We start from the raw sequence: 15425 nt of genomic DNA on the forward strand, positions 1-15425 counted from the left end.
GCAGTTTTGGAAAGAGGCTTAAGTTGCCTACATAATTTTGGTAACAAAATGACATAGTAGCGCAGGTGGGGAGGTTATGAGGTTTGAAATAGCCATGCAATCATAAGTTTGTCTTTCAGAGCTATAAAATGTAATGGACTTGATTCTGCTCTTGGTTACACCAGAGAAAAATTAGGAGTCGCTCTGACGAAAGTGTGCAAACGTGTGTGTTTTGGATACTGATGCTTATAAATGATAGGTCTTTACTGCCCTGTGTTTTACCTTGTTGAGCCGCAGATTGTATCACTACAAGAGAGTGCTTACAACTATAAATATTTTAAAAGACATTTAATTTATTGCACGTCAGCAAAAGGTGTTCAAAGGCCTGCTGGGTCTACTGATTTATCAGAAAGACAAAGAGAAGCCCATAGAAGCTCAAAGAAAGACAAACACCCCCATAAATTGCTAGATAAGGCTGGAAGGCTTCTGTTAGGTTTATGTGTCATTTTGGTGATATTATAAATAAATGAAAATGCATCTGAACAGTTGCTAGTATAGGACACAATCTGTATCTTGAGGTTCTCGGAGTCCAAACACCGAGCTTCACTCATGTGGTTGCACACGTGTGTACAGACGGGGAGGGAGTTTTGTGCACTCAGCAATGGCTCATCTGACCATTTGGATGCAGAGTCCTTCATAAACCAGCCCAAGTCCCATCCTATTGCTTGCCCACCACTAACCCACTGCGGGTGCAGACGCAAGGTGTTTGGAAGAGGGTAAAGTGACTTCATATAGTAAGAGTGAAGCAGACATATGCACCGCTCTGCATTGTAATAAATCACTCCTATCCAGAATATAGTTACTCCTCGGGAAATGTTTACGAACGCGACTAGATGGGATATAGACGTTCCCTGCATAAGTTTAATTTCCAGGGCAGCTCTCCACTCGGTGTGAACCGGCTCTCCTGCCACCCCGTGGCAGACCTGTAAGCATGTCTTGTTCAAGAGCACTGGCCATGTGCAGAGCAGCGGTGTTCAGCGCTTCAGCCGTGCAGGGTGAACGAGTGGCACAGAGCCAGTCTTCAGGCCGTCTCCCCTGCAGGGTTCACGCGCGCAGTTTGACCTCCCATGCCCAATTTGGGGTCACCCCAATCAGACTGTGCACCACCTCAGCCTGGCCCTATGCACCCAGATGCAGCTTCGCATCGCCCCAGACCTGTGCACTTGATGTAGCGTGCACAGCCACACTCCCCGGCCCACCTAGCTCCCCAGCGGCCTATAAATTGAGTAGCAGATGAGCAGCAGTGCTCTGCCACTGCTCCCCACCACCAAATTTCTGGAACCACGGAGAGCCTGGTGGGCCAGATGACATGGCTCCTTGGGCCAGGGGTTGAGCACCTCTCTTACAGAGCAAACTCCGGGTAAATTGCTCCATCGTAATTGTCACGTGTCCGCAACTTTATACGCTTTCTAGCCTTGAATCCCATGGATCCTTTAGGCCCTTTATTTGCAAGCATCTCCGCACTTTTACACTGCCCGGTGTGCCTGGTCTTGGAATCCACATGCAACAAAACCGGCTTCCTCCTGCTTCAGAGTCTTCCTCCAAACCCACAATCAGTGACACGTTCTGCCCTCAGCAATGGTCCCAATATTTCTACACCAACCCTAATTAAATCTAAATGTAGTTGATTTAACTCTAACAAGACGCAGACTTCTCTCTTTTTAGTCTGATGGCATTTCTGGTATCTAGCCTTGACTCTGTACCCCTCAAGGCGTGGCTTGTAGCTTTTTTCTCTCTATTCAGCATCATGAGCTCTTTGGATACCAGATCAAAATGTTAAAATTATTGGCACTGTCAGCTTTGCTTGGAGGAGCTCCTTTCTTCATCGCCTATGAAGGTGCTCAGGATTGGGACTACCAGCCAGCAAAATTCAGACCTGTATTTTATCACAGAGAACAAAACTGTAGAGCAAGTGTAGCTGGCATTATTGCTACCAAGGTATCTAAGTAGGTTTGGAAGCTTGTGGTGGCATCCTTCAACCCTTGTTACTCCTGGAGCAGCTGCTTCTGCGTTGAATTAGGCATCCCGTTATTGTTGTAGGAAGACATGGCCATCTACCAAATTACTGGGTCTCTTCTCCAGGGGAAGTCTCACTTCTGTGGGGACTTTGCCCAGGCAAGGATGGTGAGGTTGAATCCCATGGCTGGGTGGAACCCAATGACGCAAATTAAAATCTGCTTTTTGAAATCCAATACATGCGTTTTGATGAGGATTGAAAAGGTCTTTCTGGGAGAGATTATTCACTCAGAGGGAGACTACGGTCTGCTTTGCACCTCGGGAGATGTCTCGTGCCAGACCGAGCACCTGCACACTCCCGCTCAGCTCCTCCCGTGATCGAGAGGATTTAAGCCGGAGCTTCTCCCTGTCCGGGGAAGGCACGGGGACATTCAGCTCAACGCCTCCTGATCACGGGAGGAATTGAGATGCTCCCTCCTCCCCCAGCCTTCCCCTGACCAGGGTCCCACCAGGGCAACAGAGAAGGGGTGATTTCAGGCTTGAATGTCTGTACACTCCCTCCCTCGCCGGCATTTCTAGCACTTGGTATTTCCCAGGGATAAAAATGCACTACATGCCCAGTGTATGGGGTAGAAAGCAGGGACTTTATCTAATCACTCCCCACTTCAAATACTCCTCCTTTCCAAACCTACTGCACTACTACTTAAGTGGTCCTCATCCTGTGTATGCCACCAGCACCCCTCCATAATCATTATCTTCCCTCCTTGCACTGGAGCCCGCACAGAGGAGCTTGTGCTTTAGCTCCTTGCATAGAGAGAGCGGAGTAAGCCCTTAACCTCTCACACAGGGTCGAGGAGTGAGCTTCTGTCCTCATCCTTTGCACTGGAGCCAGGTAGAGACAAACCTCCCCTTACCTCCTTGCATAGGGCCCGAGCGCTTATCTTACACCCTCAGAAGGAGCTTGCAGCACCCGGATGAGAACCACTATATTGACACAGTGACTGTGGCAGCTGCGACCTCCTTTGAGGGACAGTGTCCTGTCGGTGGCAAGTGACAGAAGAGCTCTCAAAAAGTAAATGGGGATTCAAGGCCACCCTCGGCTGAGCAAGAATCACACCCCAGTCTGGAGCTTCTTGCCTTTGTGTCCATGGGTGCTGATAGCATTGGCAGTTTGTCCTCTGTGTCTCACACCCCTGCCTGAAATGTAGAGCTTGTCTCCGCAGAGGGAGGTGAATCAGGGTTCGAATTGGCAGCACACTAGCTTAAGCCCCTTCCCAGATGCTCCAAATGTGCATTAAACGTGAGGTATGCAGGTCCAAAAATAGAGCAAGCTGCCGTGCACAAAGGCATCCTTAGCACACGCACCTGCATGCTTGCGGAGAAGGCCTTACGATTGCTCCTTGTGTCTGTTGCCTTTGGCTGTCCTGTCCATCCTCCTGACTTGTGGACCAGCAGATAACTCTCCTCTAAGGTCCTGCTCGCTGGTCTCTTCCTTTCCGTCTCCCTCGCCCTGAGTAGCGTTGTGTCCTCACTGTGAGCCGGTTCGCAAGAGAACCAAGGCTGGCCTGTCCCTTCCCTCTCAGCAGGAGATGGCAGTGGGCTTGTATCTTCCATCGCAAGTCTACAACTGGAAGAACAAAACCTTTGACAAGGGCAGTATTGGGCCCTGGTGCTGGCTTGGCCCTGAGACCTCAGTGCGCAGAGCAAGCATGCCTGAAACCACTCTCAGCATCCCTGTGATGTCAGGGTGGGTGGCAAATTTGTGACTGCGCAATGTCTTCCCTATCACAGCGTCACGTGCTATAACGGTAGCGAAGCTGCTGGGCATCATCTTCCTCCACTGCTGATAAAGATCCTCTTTGTTAGCTGTTGGCAGCATGATGCATAGTCAGCCCATTCGGTGATGGCAATGGTTTATCTTCCTATTGCCCAGCTTGCGGCCATGTTATAGAAGGCAAAAGCAAAGGCGCAAGTCACTGAAATGACTTGCATCAGGTCAGACAGCAAGTCGGATCTGGGAAAGAACCCAGAAGTCATGTTTTCTGGTTTAAAAAAAACATTTTTTTTTTTTTTTTTAAAGGCCTGAAGAGATGCTAGCGAACTTGGAAAGGACTTGACAGTATATGTTTCATTTCCTCCGCAGGCCTCCTGCCCTGAGTGGCAGCCCCGTTATCTCCGACATCTCCCTCATTCGCCTTTCTCCTCACCCGGCGGGACCCGGTGAGTCGCCGTTCAACCCCCCTCACCCCTACGTGAGCCCCCACATGGAACACTACCTCCGCTCCGTGCACAGCAGCCCGACCCTCTCCATGATCTCCACTGCCCGGGGCCTCAGCCCCGCCGACGGTAAGTGCTGCGCCGCATCTCGACCGCCGGCCCTCTGGCAGCTTTTCAAAGAAAGGACGGAGATCCTAGATCGGTTCCTGTTGACCTCTGCCTCCTCCCCAGCCACGAAGGAGCGTGGCCCTAGAAATCCTCTCCTTTAGTCGAGGCGGATGGGAGGAGTGGGGCGGGGGGAGCTGGCGCTACGCTGGTGGGCTCACCGTGCGGCTGCTTGTGCAGTCTCCGCGTCGTAGATCGGGGGCTGCTCACCAGCCCCAAATTCACTGAAACCCAAGGATCTGCAGGCTGCTCTGTGAAGTGGGCGAGCCATATTCCTCCCCCGCTTCCCCCCTGCACCGGTCTGTAGCTCTACATTTGGTTTGCATCACTGCCTTGCAAAACCCGAGCGTGAGAATAGCTATGGGTGTTGGCTCGCATCGTAAATATTTTGGTTAAAGCTGTGCTCTCTTTTACTGCAGTCTTGACTCTCTGATGAGCTTTTCTGGCGCTGGGTCCCCCCGGGAGTCCCATCGCCCTCCGACAGTGCCGCAGTTGCTCCGAGAGTTTGTTGCGTCTTCGCTCTCCACGCACGTAAAAAATATGAGGAAATCCCAGACGCGCTTTCGGGTCCCAAACAACCAGGCCTGCTCATGTTGGGTACAAACACACAAGGCCTCGCTGTGCGTACACGCTGCCGCTCTCGGGGTCGGATGGCTCCTGCAGTCGAAAACGATGGGGCCTGCTAGAGGGCTCATCGACTTCTTAAAGGCATACTGCTGTAGCCACTGCAACGCGGCCGCCTGCTCCTAACCCCTCTCATGCGGCAGATATCTTGATGTAAAGAAGAGAGGAGCCTGCAGACCTCCTTCCTTCGTATTTCCAGTCCTCTATGGTTCCTTGCCAAGGAGCGGGGTTATGAAAGCCTAGTGTTTGATGCACCGAGTCTGCAGGCCCTATTGCACATTTGTAACCCAGACGCTCCCAAGCTTCAGGCTTGATTCAGTACAGCTCCCCTCTTCCTTAGCTCAGCAAGCCGAGACCTCGCATAAGCTGACCGAGTTTAAATTATGCTAAAATCCCTGTATTTGAGGTATGAAAGGGGAGAAACACAAAGCAGGTGCTGTTCCCGAAAGCATTTCAGAAGCCATTGAAATACAGATGTGGCCTTTTGGAAGCCTGCATAGATGCGGGGCCAAACTCTCTACTAATGCCAGCTTTTGCACCCACAGAGGATTTGTCCCGTTCCATTGAATCAGTCTGGTTCTGTTTTCCACTGCAGCAATGTAAATCGGGAATATTTTCTGGGGAGATTAGTTGTAAAAGAGCGTGCATGAAATGTTGAAGGTGCATGCCTGGAGAGGAAGGCCCATTTGTTATACATTGATGGTGGGCCCAGGGTCATCTGGAATGACAAGCCCTCCTCGGGCTGGAGAGAGGCCACCAGATGTACAACCAGCTCCATGGGGCCAAATATAAGAAAGGAACAGGAGTGTAGATTATAAGTTAATAACTAAGATGCTGAAGAAGGATACTGAGCTGTGAAGCCACCCAGTGACGGCCGGGGGCTGGAAGACAGCCCCACAGTCATTCAGGTTCTCTCTGGCCAGCACCTCCTTCCCAGTCTGGTGGATGGAGAGCTTGGCCAGGGCCAAAAAGAAATTAATTGGAAGGTCCCAGGACTTTGTGGATGGGGTGTGTATAAAATGAAAGGTGTGGGGGAAAACATAGCTGGGACCTCAGTAGCAAGTTCTCGAGGAGGGTAGAGGGGCCACAGTACATGAGGTAGGCATGTCCCAGGGTCTCTCTCTGGCTGCAGAAGGGAAAGGTATCAGAGGAGTCCATAAAGCATGCCTGATATACACCCATGCTGGGGGTTTCATTCACAAGCCCCCAGTTGATCCCCCGGTGCATTGTGGGACTAAGGTGGAATATAAACCAGTCCACCGGAGATCCTCAGTGCCAGCACAAATGTCCCATTATGTGATTTCTGGATGGGACGCGAAGGCAGCATAGTGAATGGTGTGGAGCACAGGTGTGTCGAGCTGGTGGCTGTGGGCCATGCTATAATAGATCAGTTTGCCGTCTCCTACCCTGCTGAGGTGTGATAGGGTGACCGTTGAGGCAGGGGTCCCAAGACCTAGAGGGGAAGGATGACTCAGTGCTAAGGGTGCTACCATTAGCCCTGAATTAGCCCCGAATTCAACTTTCTGCTCCGTTTCAAGCTGCCTCGGTGATCTTGGCAAGTCACGTATGGCCTGTCTACGTTGTGGGAGCAGGGTTAGGGTTAGGGTCACATTGCTAAGTCAGTCACATTGCTGAAAAAGCAAGATCCGTGCCCGCTTCCTCCACACGGATTTGGCCACTTGTCCGCTCCATGCCCGGGGCAGTCATGTGACATCTGGGGCAGCATCGGCTGCCACGGTGCTGACCACAGAGTCATGATTAGCTGTTGCTATAATTGTAGCAAATTTTTGCACTTGGCCCCCCATCAAGGGAGCAGCTGTGGTCGCTCCCCCCACAGTTGTGCTCCCTCCTGCTCCACGTGCATCAGGCCTACGATGAGGGTGCCCTGGGGTGCCCCAAGCTGCTGTTCTCAAGCACACCACCAACCTTTAACCTTGAGGACAATGCCAAGGATGCACTGCCTCATTTCCAGGGCTGACACCCACAAAGCAGGAGCAGGTGGGCAGGGAGCAGCATGACTGAGCACCACTGGATAGCCCTACCCTTAGTCTGCCCATTTGCGCTCTGTAGAATGGGGATAATAGCTCTTCTGTACCATACAACAGTTTTGCCTAGTAAATGCATTAAAAGATTATGAGGTCTCTGATTGTGCTTAGATGCCATTGTAACTGGGGCCATTGAAGCACTCTGGATGGATACGCTCACGTCCCTTGAATTGTGGCTCTTCTGTTCCTGTTAATTTGGGTTTGCTACACCCAAGGGCTTCGCCCTGGCACGAGTTCAGCTTCCAAGCCTCTGCTCTCAGCGCACAGCAGAGAAGTTTAATTGTTCACATGCTTATTTGTTGTCCTTTGCAAAATGATTTTCATTATTTGATATTAAAAAGAGCCATCCGAGGCAGGGGGGGAGGGTGTATATGTGTTTAAGTCCACAGTAAATAAGTTCATGGTTTGAAACATTACAGCTGGGAGACAGTGAGTGTAATTGGGTTTGGCAGCCAGAATGGTTTTATGCTGCCAGACACTAAACCTAGCTCCATGCATTAGGGCTCCGCTTTAATTTTCTTTGCGCTGCCATCATAAACTGGGCTGTATTTGTCTTTCTTACCTAATAGGCATGAATGTCGATGCTGACAGCCTCGCTGCTGTTCGGTGATCGGGCCCTATCCCCCTCCCCCACGGCGGAGGCTGTTGTCGTACGGGAGGTTTATTAGAAGGAGGAACGAGAGATTGTTTATAAATTTGCGGAAATGGAGGAATGCAGAGGCCCCAGCTTAGTATCTTTTGTCCGCAGAAACACGCCCATACGCACGTCATGAAAGCACCGAACCGAGTTGTAGCAAGAGGGCTTGAAGTTGGGAGTAAGGGGGTGGAGGGGGGACGGGGCTGACATCACCGGTGAAGTTTTGCTCGCTGCAAGGATGTTTTCTCCATGTTTTTCTCTTCGCTCTCCCTCTGCAGTGGCTCACGAGCATCTGAAAGAGAGAGGCCTGTTTGGCTTGCCCCCACCTCCTCCAGGAGCCAACCCAGCTGAGTACTATCACCAGATGACGCTCATGGCCAGCCATCCGAACCCTTACGGGGACCTCCTGATGCAGAGCGGGGGAGCGGCCGGCGCGGCACATCTTCACGATTACCTCAGCCCTGTCGACGGTGAGTAGGGGATGCGCCTCCTCCCTCTCCGGGCCCTGCTCAACAGAGCCTTCTCCGCGGTGAAGTTTACTCCAGGATCGTTCCGTGAGAGGAGGAAAGACGTGACTGTATGAGCGCACGCAGGACTGTAGGACCGGGCTGTCATTTGGGGTACAAAAGGGCAATTTCATCCCCTTAGCATATAAATCGTTCCAATACAAAAATAATGCCGCGACCTTTTGGAGCGGTGGCACGGTCACTACGTTCAAAGACCTGGGTTCTACTCCCGGTTTGGCCATTGACCTCCGGCGTGCCCGTGGGCAAGCCACATCACCGCTCTTCTGTATCTGTTCCCTACCCTGTCCTGTCCACACTGTTTATTTAGGTTGTAGAGAGTATCCAGGGCAAAAAGTGTCTGTTTCTGTGGGTCACGGTGCCTACTGCAACCCGGCCTGGGACTTTGCTCAGTCTTCTAGGTGCTTCCCAGATAAAACCTACGGTAAACTGGAATGAAGCTGGGGCGTACAAATCAGTATTTCTGTGCCAGTAATTAAGGGCAAAGAACATTACAGGCATAACGTAATTAGACCGAAAGCAGGTGTTAGGAACCCAGGGTTAAACTTAAAATCATGTTGGGGCATGAGCGTGCTTGATTTGGGTATCTGCCTGACTTGTACTCTGTCTTGCTGTGATGCGTGTAGTCCTATATTCGGTTATGCCCATTTTTAGAAACATTTCTCCTCTTCCTCAGGATGTGCCTGCATGGCAGGGTCTAGGTTAGACAGTGGGGATGTACAAACCCCACTGAAAGGCAGCGTTAGCCTCCAGATGCACAAGAGGGGAAGGCCCCAGCTTCAATCTGCTTGGCTGCATTCGTGGCTGGTCGAATTCGTGGCTGGTCGATTCGTGGCCCAGCTGACTTGACTCACTGGAATGAAAATGTGTCCTTTCATGACTCTGGTATTGATCTTTTAAGCCCAAAGACTTTGAGGTCTTGAGGTGTCTTTTCCTGTGCTCTGAGGTTAGGTGGGCGCAGTTTTAATTAGAGTGGCTCTGAGAGCTGCTCTAATTAAAGCGCCCATAACGTCTTGTGTATTCAGTATCCCACACTTCAGTGCGGCAGTAAGAACGCTTTAACTAAAACTCGTTTGATGAGTTTTAGTTAAAGTGCCCCCACCACCATTTTGAAGCATGGGGATGCTGAATACATGAGATGTGGATGCTGCTGGCGCTCACTAATTAGCATACTTGACGAGTTTTAGTTAAAGTGCCCCCACTGCCATTTTGAAGTGTGGGGATGCTAAATACATAAGACGTGGATGCTGCTGAAGTGCACTAATTAGCGTGCTTGACGAGTTTTAGTTGAAGTGCCCCTCACTGCCAACTTGAAGCACAGGGACTCTGAATACACGAGACGTGGATGCTGCTGGCGCGCACTAATTAGCATACTTGATGAGTTTTAGTTGAAGTGCGCCTCACCGCCATTTTCAAAGTGCAGAGAAGCTAAATACACGAGACATGGGTGCTGCCGGAGCGCACTAATTAGCACACTTGACGAAGTTTAGTTAACGTACCCCCCACTGCCATTTTGAAGTGTGGGGATGCTGAACACACGAGACGTGGGTGCTGCTGGAGCGCACTAATTAGCACACTCCAGCAGACGCGATTGACCGAGTCTGCTCTGGCACGCAGTAATGGCAGCACGTTGGAGCAGCATCCCCGTACGTCTGCAGGACCCCTCGATGTCTGGAACTGGCTGCATTCAGTCCTAAATCTAGCGAGAGGAACTTCCATTCGTTTCTGAACACAAACCAGTTCCAGTTTACGGCTGGCGTGGAAGAGCCACCTGGACAATTATCATCGTCCGTGAGCAACTAGGAACCAGGATTTGATGTTGTGAGTATTTTCTCATGGCCTCGTCCCTTCCAGCCACCAACTGCAAGGCCCAAGCTCATAAAAGACCATAACAGATGGTCAGGAATAGTTTTCCTTCTCATGGTTAATCTCGGTGGGGTCTAATCGATGGGTCCTTCTCCGGTTGTCTCTCTGCAGGGCCCTTTTTCTGCAAAGTCGGCATCTATTCCCTTCCCACCACCTCCTTATTAGTGCATGTCTTGATTTGTGCTTGGTGTCAGTGCCTTGCTGAAGTGCCAGATAAACATCCAGCTGGGAAAACAAACACAACTTCCCTTCTGCTAACACAGGCCAGCGCTCAGCGCACCGGGACTCCCTCCCGTCGGCCACGGAGCCTCTGGCTCGCAGCTGAAGTCATCTGGGGTTTTCTGTCCTCTTGGCTTCTCCTGCAGAAGCAGAGCCCCGGACGGCGGGCGGCCGCGCTGGGATCAGTAGGAGGTCCGTGCGCTGCCGAGCGGTGGGATCAGCACATACGCCGTTCCTTTAACACAGCTGTCTTGGTCGCTGCCTGGAAATCCCAGTGCAAACCTGAAGGCGCCATCAGTGAAACAAAAACCATTAAGCACTGGTGGAAATAAATGAAGACGTGTCGTGAGAGACCAGGAGAACTTGTTAAAAAATTGAAACCACGTTAAAAGCAGCAGACCCAAAACAAAGCTGTGGCCCGCATCGTTTTAGATATCAGGCCAGGGTTTATTCTCCAGTCATCTTTGACTTCAATCTGTCTTCCCCACAGCAGGGAAAGGAGTAGAGATGTTGTCTGGGTCTAAGACGTTGCTTCGGCACAGCGCTCAAAATGCTTGAAGTTGCTGGGACGTGAGCAAATGCTTTGCCTTTTCTAAACTGGGCCCCGAGCCTTGTAAACAGGCGTTGCATAGTTTGCATTCTGCCGTCTGGATTAAGTTGTCTTCGGTTCAGTCGCTGGTCTACTAATGTTTGATTTCAGCGAGGGAACTGTGCGTCACCAGGATCAGGAGCAACATGCATGCTTCAGAAACCACATTTGAAGATTTCGAGATTCCCTTTTTCATTTAACACATTTTTGCTAGGAGTCGACTTTAAATAAACGAGGACCATATACGTACAGGGAGAGAGCCATACCAGAAGAGCGGAGAGGGTTTTTGTGAGCTAAGGAAATCAATAGCACACATCTTGTGTCAGAGAGCAGCTCTTCTCCCAAAGGATCCTTGCGGTGTCTTAAAGACTTTGCAACCACAAAAATCATGTTACCTGTTCCTGAAGGGCAGCCAACTCTAGGGTGGAGCACCGCCGCTGATAAATAGCACCCAGTAACATGACGTGACATTATACAAGACCGCAGATTTGTTGTATTAAACTGCAAAACAAGCTTGGAAATACAGATTGGAAGCAGAAAGCCTGTCCTTCTTGGAGTATCGCAGTGAACAGAACAGATGCGCCGCTCTCAGGAGAACGTGCTTAACAGCAAGGGTGCCGAACATACGGCATGTGGGGCTAATGATCAGGGTTGTAGGGCTTCTTGCAGGCTGGACAACCCATCTCTACAAGTGGGATATGGTCCACAGGGCTTGTGGCTGCCATTGCCCGAGCTGCTGAGTTGATGCAGCTTGGGAGCCCAAGAGGCTAATGCCACTCTCTCTCTCCTCTGCTGCTGAAATGCGGGGTTTGGGTTGCTGTTTGCAACTAAAATTAGTATCAAGGGGAAAGTGGGGGGCAAGTGGTGGCCGCACGAAGACCCTTGATTCTGGAGCTGCGCCAGCACAGCAGCTCTGACAGCCATGCAGGCTAATGCCACCGCCACTTGCTCTGCTGCCAGATGTAGCACTCATCTGGCAGCCCAGGTCCAACCCTTCAGTCCAGATCCAGCCCTCAGGACCCAATGAGTTTGCTTTAGGGACAGCCCCTCTGAGCTTTTTCAGGCAAAGTTGGAGCGAGACAGCCACTTGGTTGCTGCAGCCTTTTGCTCGGTCGCCTCTTGGCTGCTTCGGCTGAACCCGTGGAGTGACTCTAGATGCGCTAGGGCTTGCCTGGGTTCTTTCATCGGCTCGGTGTAACTGGTCTGCAACAGTAATGGGGCAAAAACCCCTCCACTTGTGTGCATCATGCAGTTTGTGGGGTCGGCTTTCCTTAATTTCACACCCCTGAAGATGCTTAGAGCAGGGGTGGGCAAGATGCGGCCTGTGGGCCAGATGTGGCCCTCCAGGCCATTCCATCCAGCCCGTGGGACCCCTAAAAAATTTTGAAAATTAATATTTATCTGCTCCTGGCTGCCTGTCATGCGGCCTTTGTTGGCTTGCCAAAACTCAGTAAGTGGCCCTCCGCCGGAAACAATCGCTCCTGGCTTCGAGGGTGGATCTGAGGTGGGCTTCTCACCGAGGAGTGCTGTACCCATGCGGCAGATCTACTGCACTGAAGTGGCTACATCAGGGTGGCCAGCATTGAAGTGGCTATGTCGGGGTATGGGGAGATGTAGCATTTGAAGCACTTCAGATGTTTTTGAAGCGCTTTAAAGGAGAGCTGCACAGGTGCACACACCCTTTGAAGCGCCCCAGAAACAGCCTCAGTGACCCTAACATGGCTCTGAAGGAAACCAGTACTATTTAGAAGTGCTTCAAAATGAAAGCCCCTTGGGCTACGTATGCGCGCTCTCTGGAGCATGATGGGGGATGCCCTTGGAGCCAGGGGGCTGAAGAGCTGCACCGCAGTCCACCCCGCTCTCCCCACGCCCTGGGGTTCATTGAGCCAGAGAGCAAGACCAGGGAGCCTCTCGGTGAATGCATGCACCTGGGAGGTGGGAGCTTCAAGGTCATCTCTCGCTGAATAATTCTCTGTTGAAAGTGAAGCCGGTCCAACGAGAAATACGATCAGCTCTGGAGGAGCTGGTGGTCAGGTTGTTCACCGACGACACGGGGAAGTGGAAGGGTCGGGATTTGAGCCTGGTTCCCAAATGCAAGGTGAGCTCCCAAACGCCTGATCGTCTCTCAGGCATGGCGGCTCCTGCAGAATGGACATTTTCTCGATACTTCTTGAAAAATGTTATGGGGTGACAAAGCCGTGCCCCGTCCAACCCTATTCTCCCTGGGGGCGGGGAGGAAAGGAGCAAATGGAGCGAGAGAGACCTGGAGCATCTCTTCCGCCATTCGTCTGGACTTCTCCTGACCTCCGGTTCCTGAAGAACGCACTCGGTGCATGCAAGTTAGGCCACGTAAGCGGCTACCTCGCGAACTGGGAATACGAGAATGCAGCCTCGTCTTTCAGCAAGAAGACACATTACCATTTCTTGAACTGCAAAGCTATAGGGCCCCTGGGAATGAAAAAAAAGCAGGGTCCCAGGACAGCGCCCGGTGCCAAAACAAATGTCCGGCATCTGCCGCCGTCTAAGAAAGATTATGTGATGCCGTCACAGAAGGAGAACAGGGAATAAGGATCTGGTTATCTTTAGGCCCTTTGCAGCTGGCCGCTGCTTATTGATAAAGGGATTGTCCTATGTCAAGCACAGGCCATTTTTTATGATGTATTTACTGCCTCTGGGTTTAATTCGGTGACCAGAGGGGATACTTCTATGCCCTCTGCGAGGAATTTTCTTTCACTTGTTTGGCAAGAAGCCAAGGCGAGCGCTCGGCGCGTTAGCACTGTATTTATGGCAGGGGTTGGGTGAAGACGTACAGAAGCAGCAGCAGTTCTGGCTGTGATTTGGGAAGGGGGGGAGCGTAAAACATCTGTCCCTTGGCCATCTCGTCCGAAATGGATTCTTCCAGTTCCTTTGCCTGCTGTTCAGTTGAAAGGATATAAGGTGCAACCCGCTTTTGCAGCGCACGGCGCGTTTCCTATAGACTCCCGCAGTCACGGGGACCGCCGAAGGAGTTGGCTTTTACAGCCGGTTAACGGAGGCCGGTTAGACAGTCTAAGGCACACCAATAAGTAAAGGACTTCACCATCGATCGCCGAGTGTTTATCTTCCTCTGGGCTGCGTCGTGGCTGTTTCCAATTCCTATCGCGTCTGTCTAATATCCCAAAGCCTCTGAGAAATACAGAGAGGCCCGTATCTGGTCCTAGCATCCCCGCTCTCTCAACGTAGTTTAAATCTAGATTCAAGATGAGTTGGGTCTTAGGCAAGACTGGAAAGCCTAAATGATAAAATGGATAACACCAAGGTATATAGCTACAGTGGGTGCAACAAAATCAGCAGTGCTGTGGGATTGAACCTTAGCCTCGTCACTGGCACAGCGGGCTGAGTACTGGCCCATCTTGGGTCGGTGTGAATTTAGAAAGAAATGTCAAATTTGTGGAACGGGGTTGCCAATTTGCTCCCCAGTGGCATATGTGATAAAATACGATGCCCTGGAAGAAACTGCTGGGGAAATATTTTCTCCCTTGACTCACGATTCTGGAATTTCCTCTGGGATTTAAACTGGCCCAAGTCCCAGCCTGGGGCCGCAGTCAGTTTTGTATCAGTGACCATTATAATGCCCAATTTTGGAGCCGTGCTGATCTAGAAAGGGGATTTCTGTACCACTTGGAAACAGGAGTCGCAACCTCTGAATGGGATCTGGTACAGTATTTTTGTCCTTGCAGAACCTGGGGCATCTGACTTAAATGCCATTTTAAAGACGCTTTGTCCTGAAAGGCTATTTCCGATAGTGCTGGAAGGTTTTTAGTGCCTCTGATCTGTATTTACTCTCTAGCCTGTGCAGGTGAATTAAGGTGGTGAGACATCTTTCATCCCCAAACCAAGTCCCCAGTTAAGAGTGCACCTTGTGTGTCAGACTGGTTTCTCCAATTCCAGGTCCCTGTATGTTAAATATAAAGGAGGAGGAAGGGAAGGGGAATTGCTTTGTGCTTTAAAATAGTCTGTGCTTCATGTCAGAACAGTGTAGATGGCTTTTTTTTCCCCTGGAGCGTTTGAAGCAGGTGAGCACAATGTAGTACCTTGGTTTTGAACGTCACAAGAATATCCGTGTTTGGCCCCCTCAAAACCAGTTCCTGTTTCGAGCTCATCTGTCTCGTGTTCATTGGACTGGATCCTGATGAGTTTGCAGCATCGGTAATGGTCAGGCCGTTGAGCTTTCCAAAATATTAACACATGGACAGATTATTTCTGTATTTGTTGGGGAGGGAGATTTAACTTAAAAATAGCAGCTGACACTTTGCAAGCTGAGTGCATAGAGATAGACTTCTACACCTACGTTCAGTTTTAATCCTTGATGCAAAGCCCATTGAAATCAGAGGAAAGACGCTATTGAGTGTACTGGGCTTTTAGATCAAGACAGAAAAGAAACAGTCGTTCTAGTTGTGTTGGCACTGACACAGGAGGGAATTTACCCCCCCCCCAGTTTGACACACTATATAGTTATTTGGGCGGAAGTGTTACCCGTTGGTTAGCACACGCAAGTGGGTGTC

The 15425-nt window shown here is 50.8% G+C and overlaps 1 protein-coding gene across 2 annotated transcripts in view; it reads left to right on the forward strand.

The window, feature by feature from the left end:
- The window catches only part of GLI2 (GLI family zinc finger 2), a 212108-nt gene that overhangs the window by 153017 nt on the left and 43666 nt on the right, over window positions 1–15425 (forward strand). For both annotated transcript variants that reach the window (XM_019554088.1, XM_019554089.1), the window contains exons 3-4: window positions 4139–4341; window positions 7962–8153. In XM_019554088.1, coding sequence (XP_019409633.1) covers window positions 4139–4341; window positions 7962–8153 — 395 coding nt within the window. The remainder of the gene's footprint in view (window positions 1–4138; window positions 4342–7961; window positions 8154–15425) is intronic.

Source organism: Crocodylus porosus, unplaced genomic scaffold, assembly GCF_001723895.1.
Source record: "Crocodylus porosus isolate Cpor-Errol unplaced genomic scaffold, CroPor_comp1, whole genome shotgun sequence".
In the NCBI taxonomy this organism is placed as follows: Eukaryota; Metazoa; Chordata; order Crocodylia; family Crocodylidae; genus Crocodylus; species Crocodylus porosus.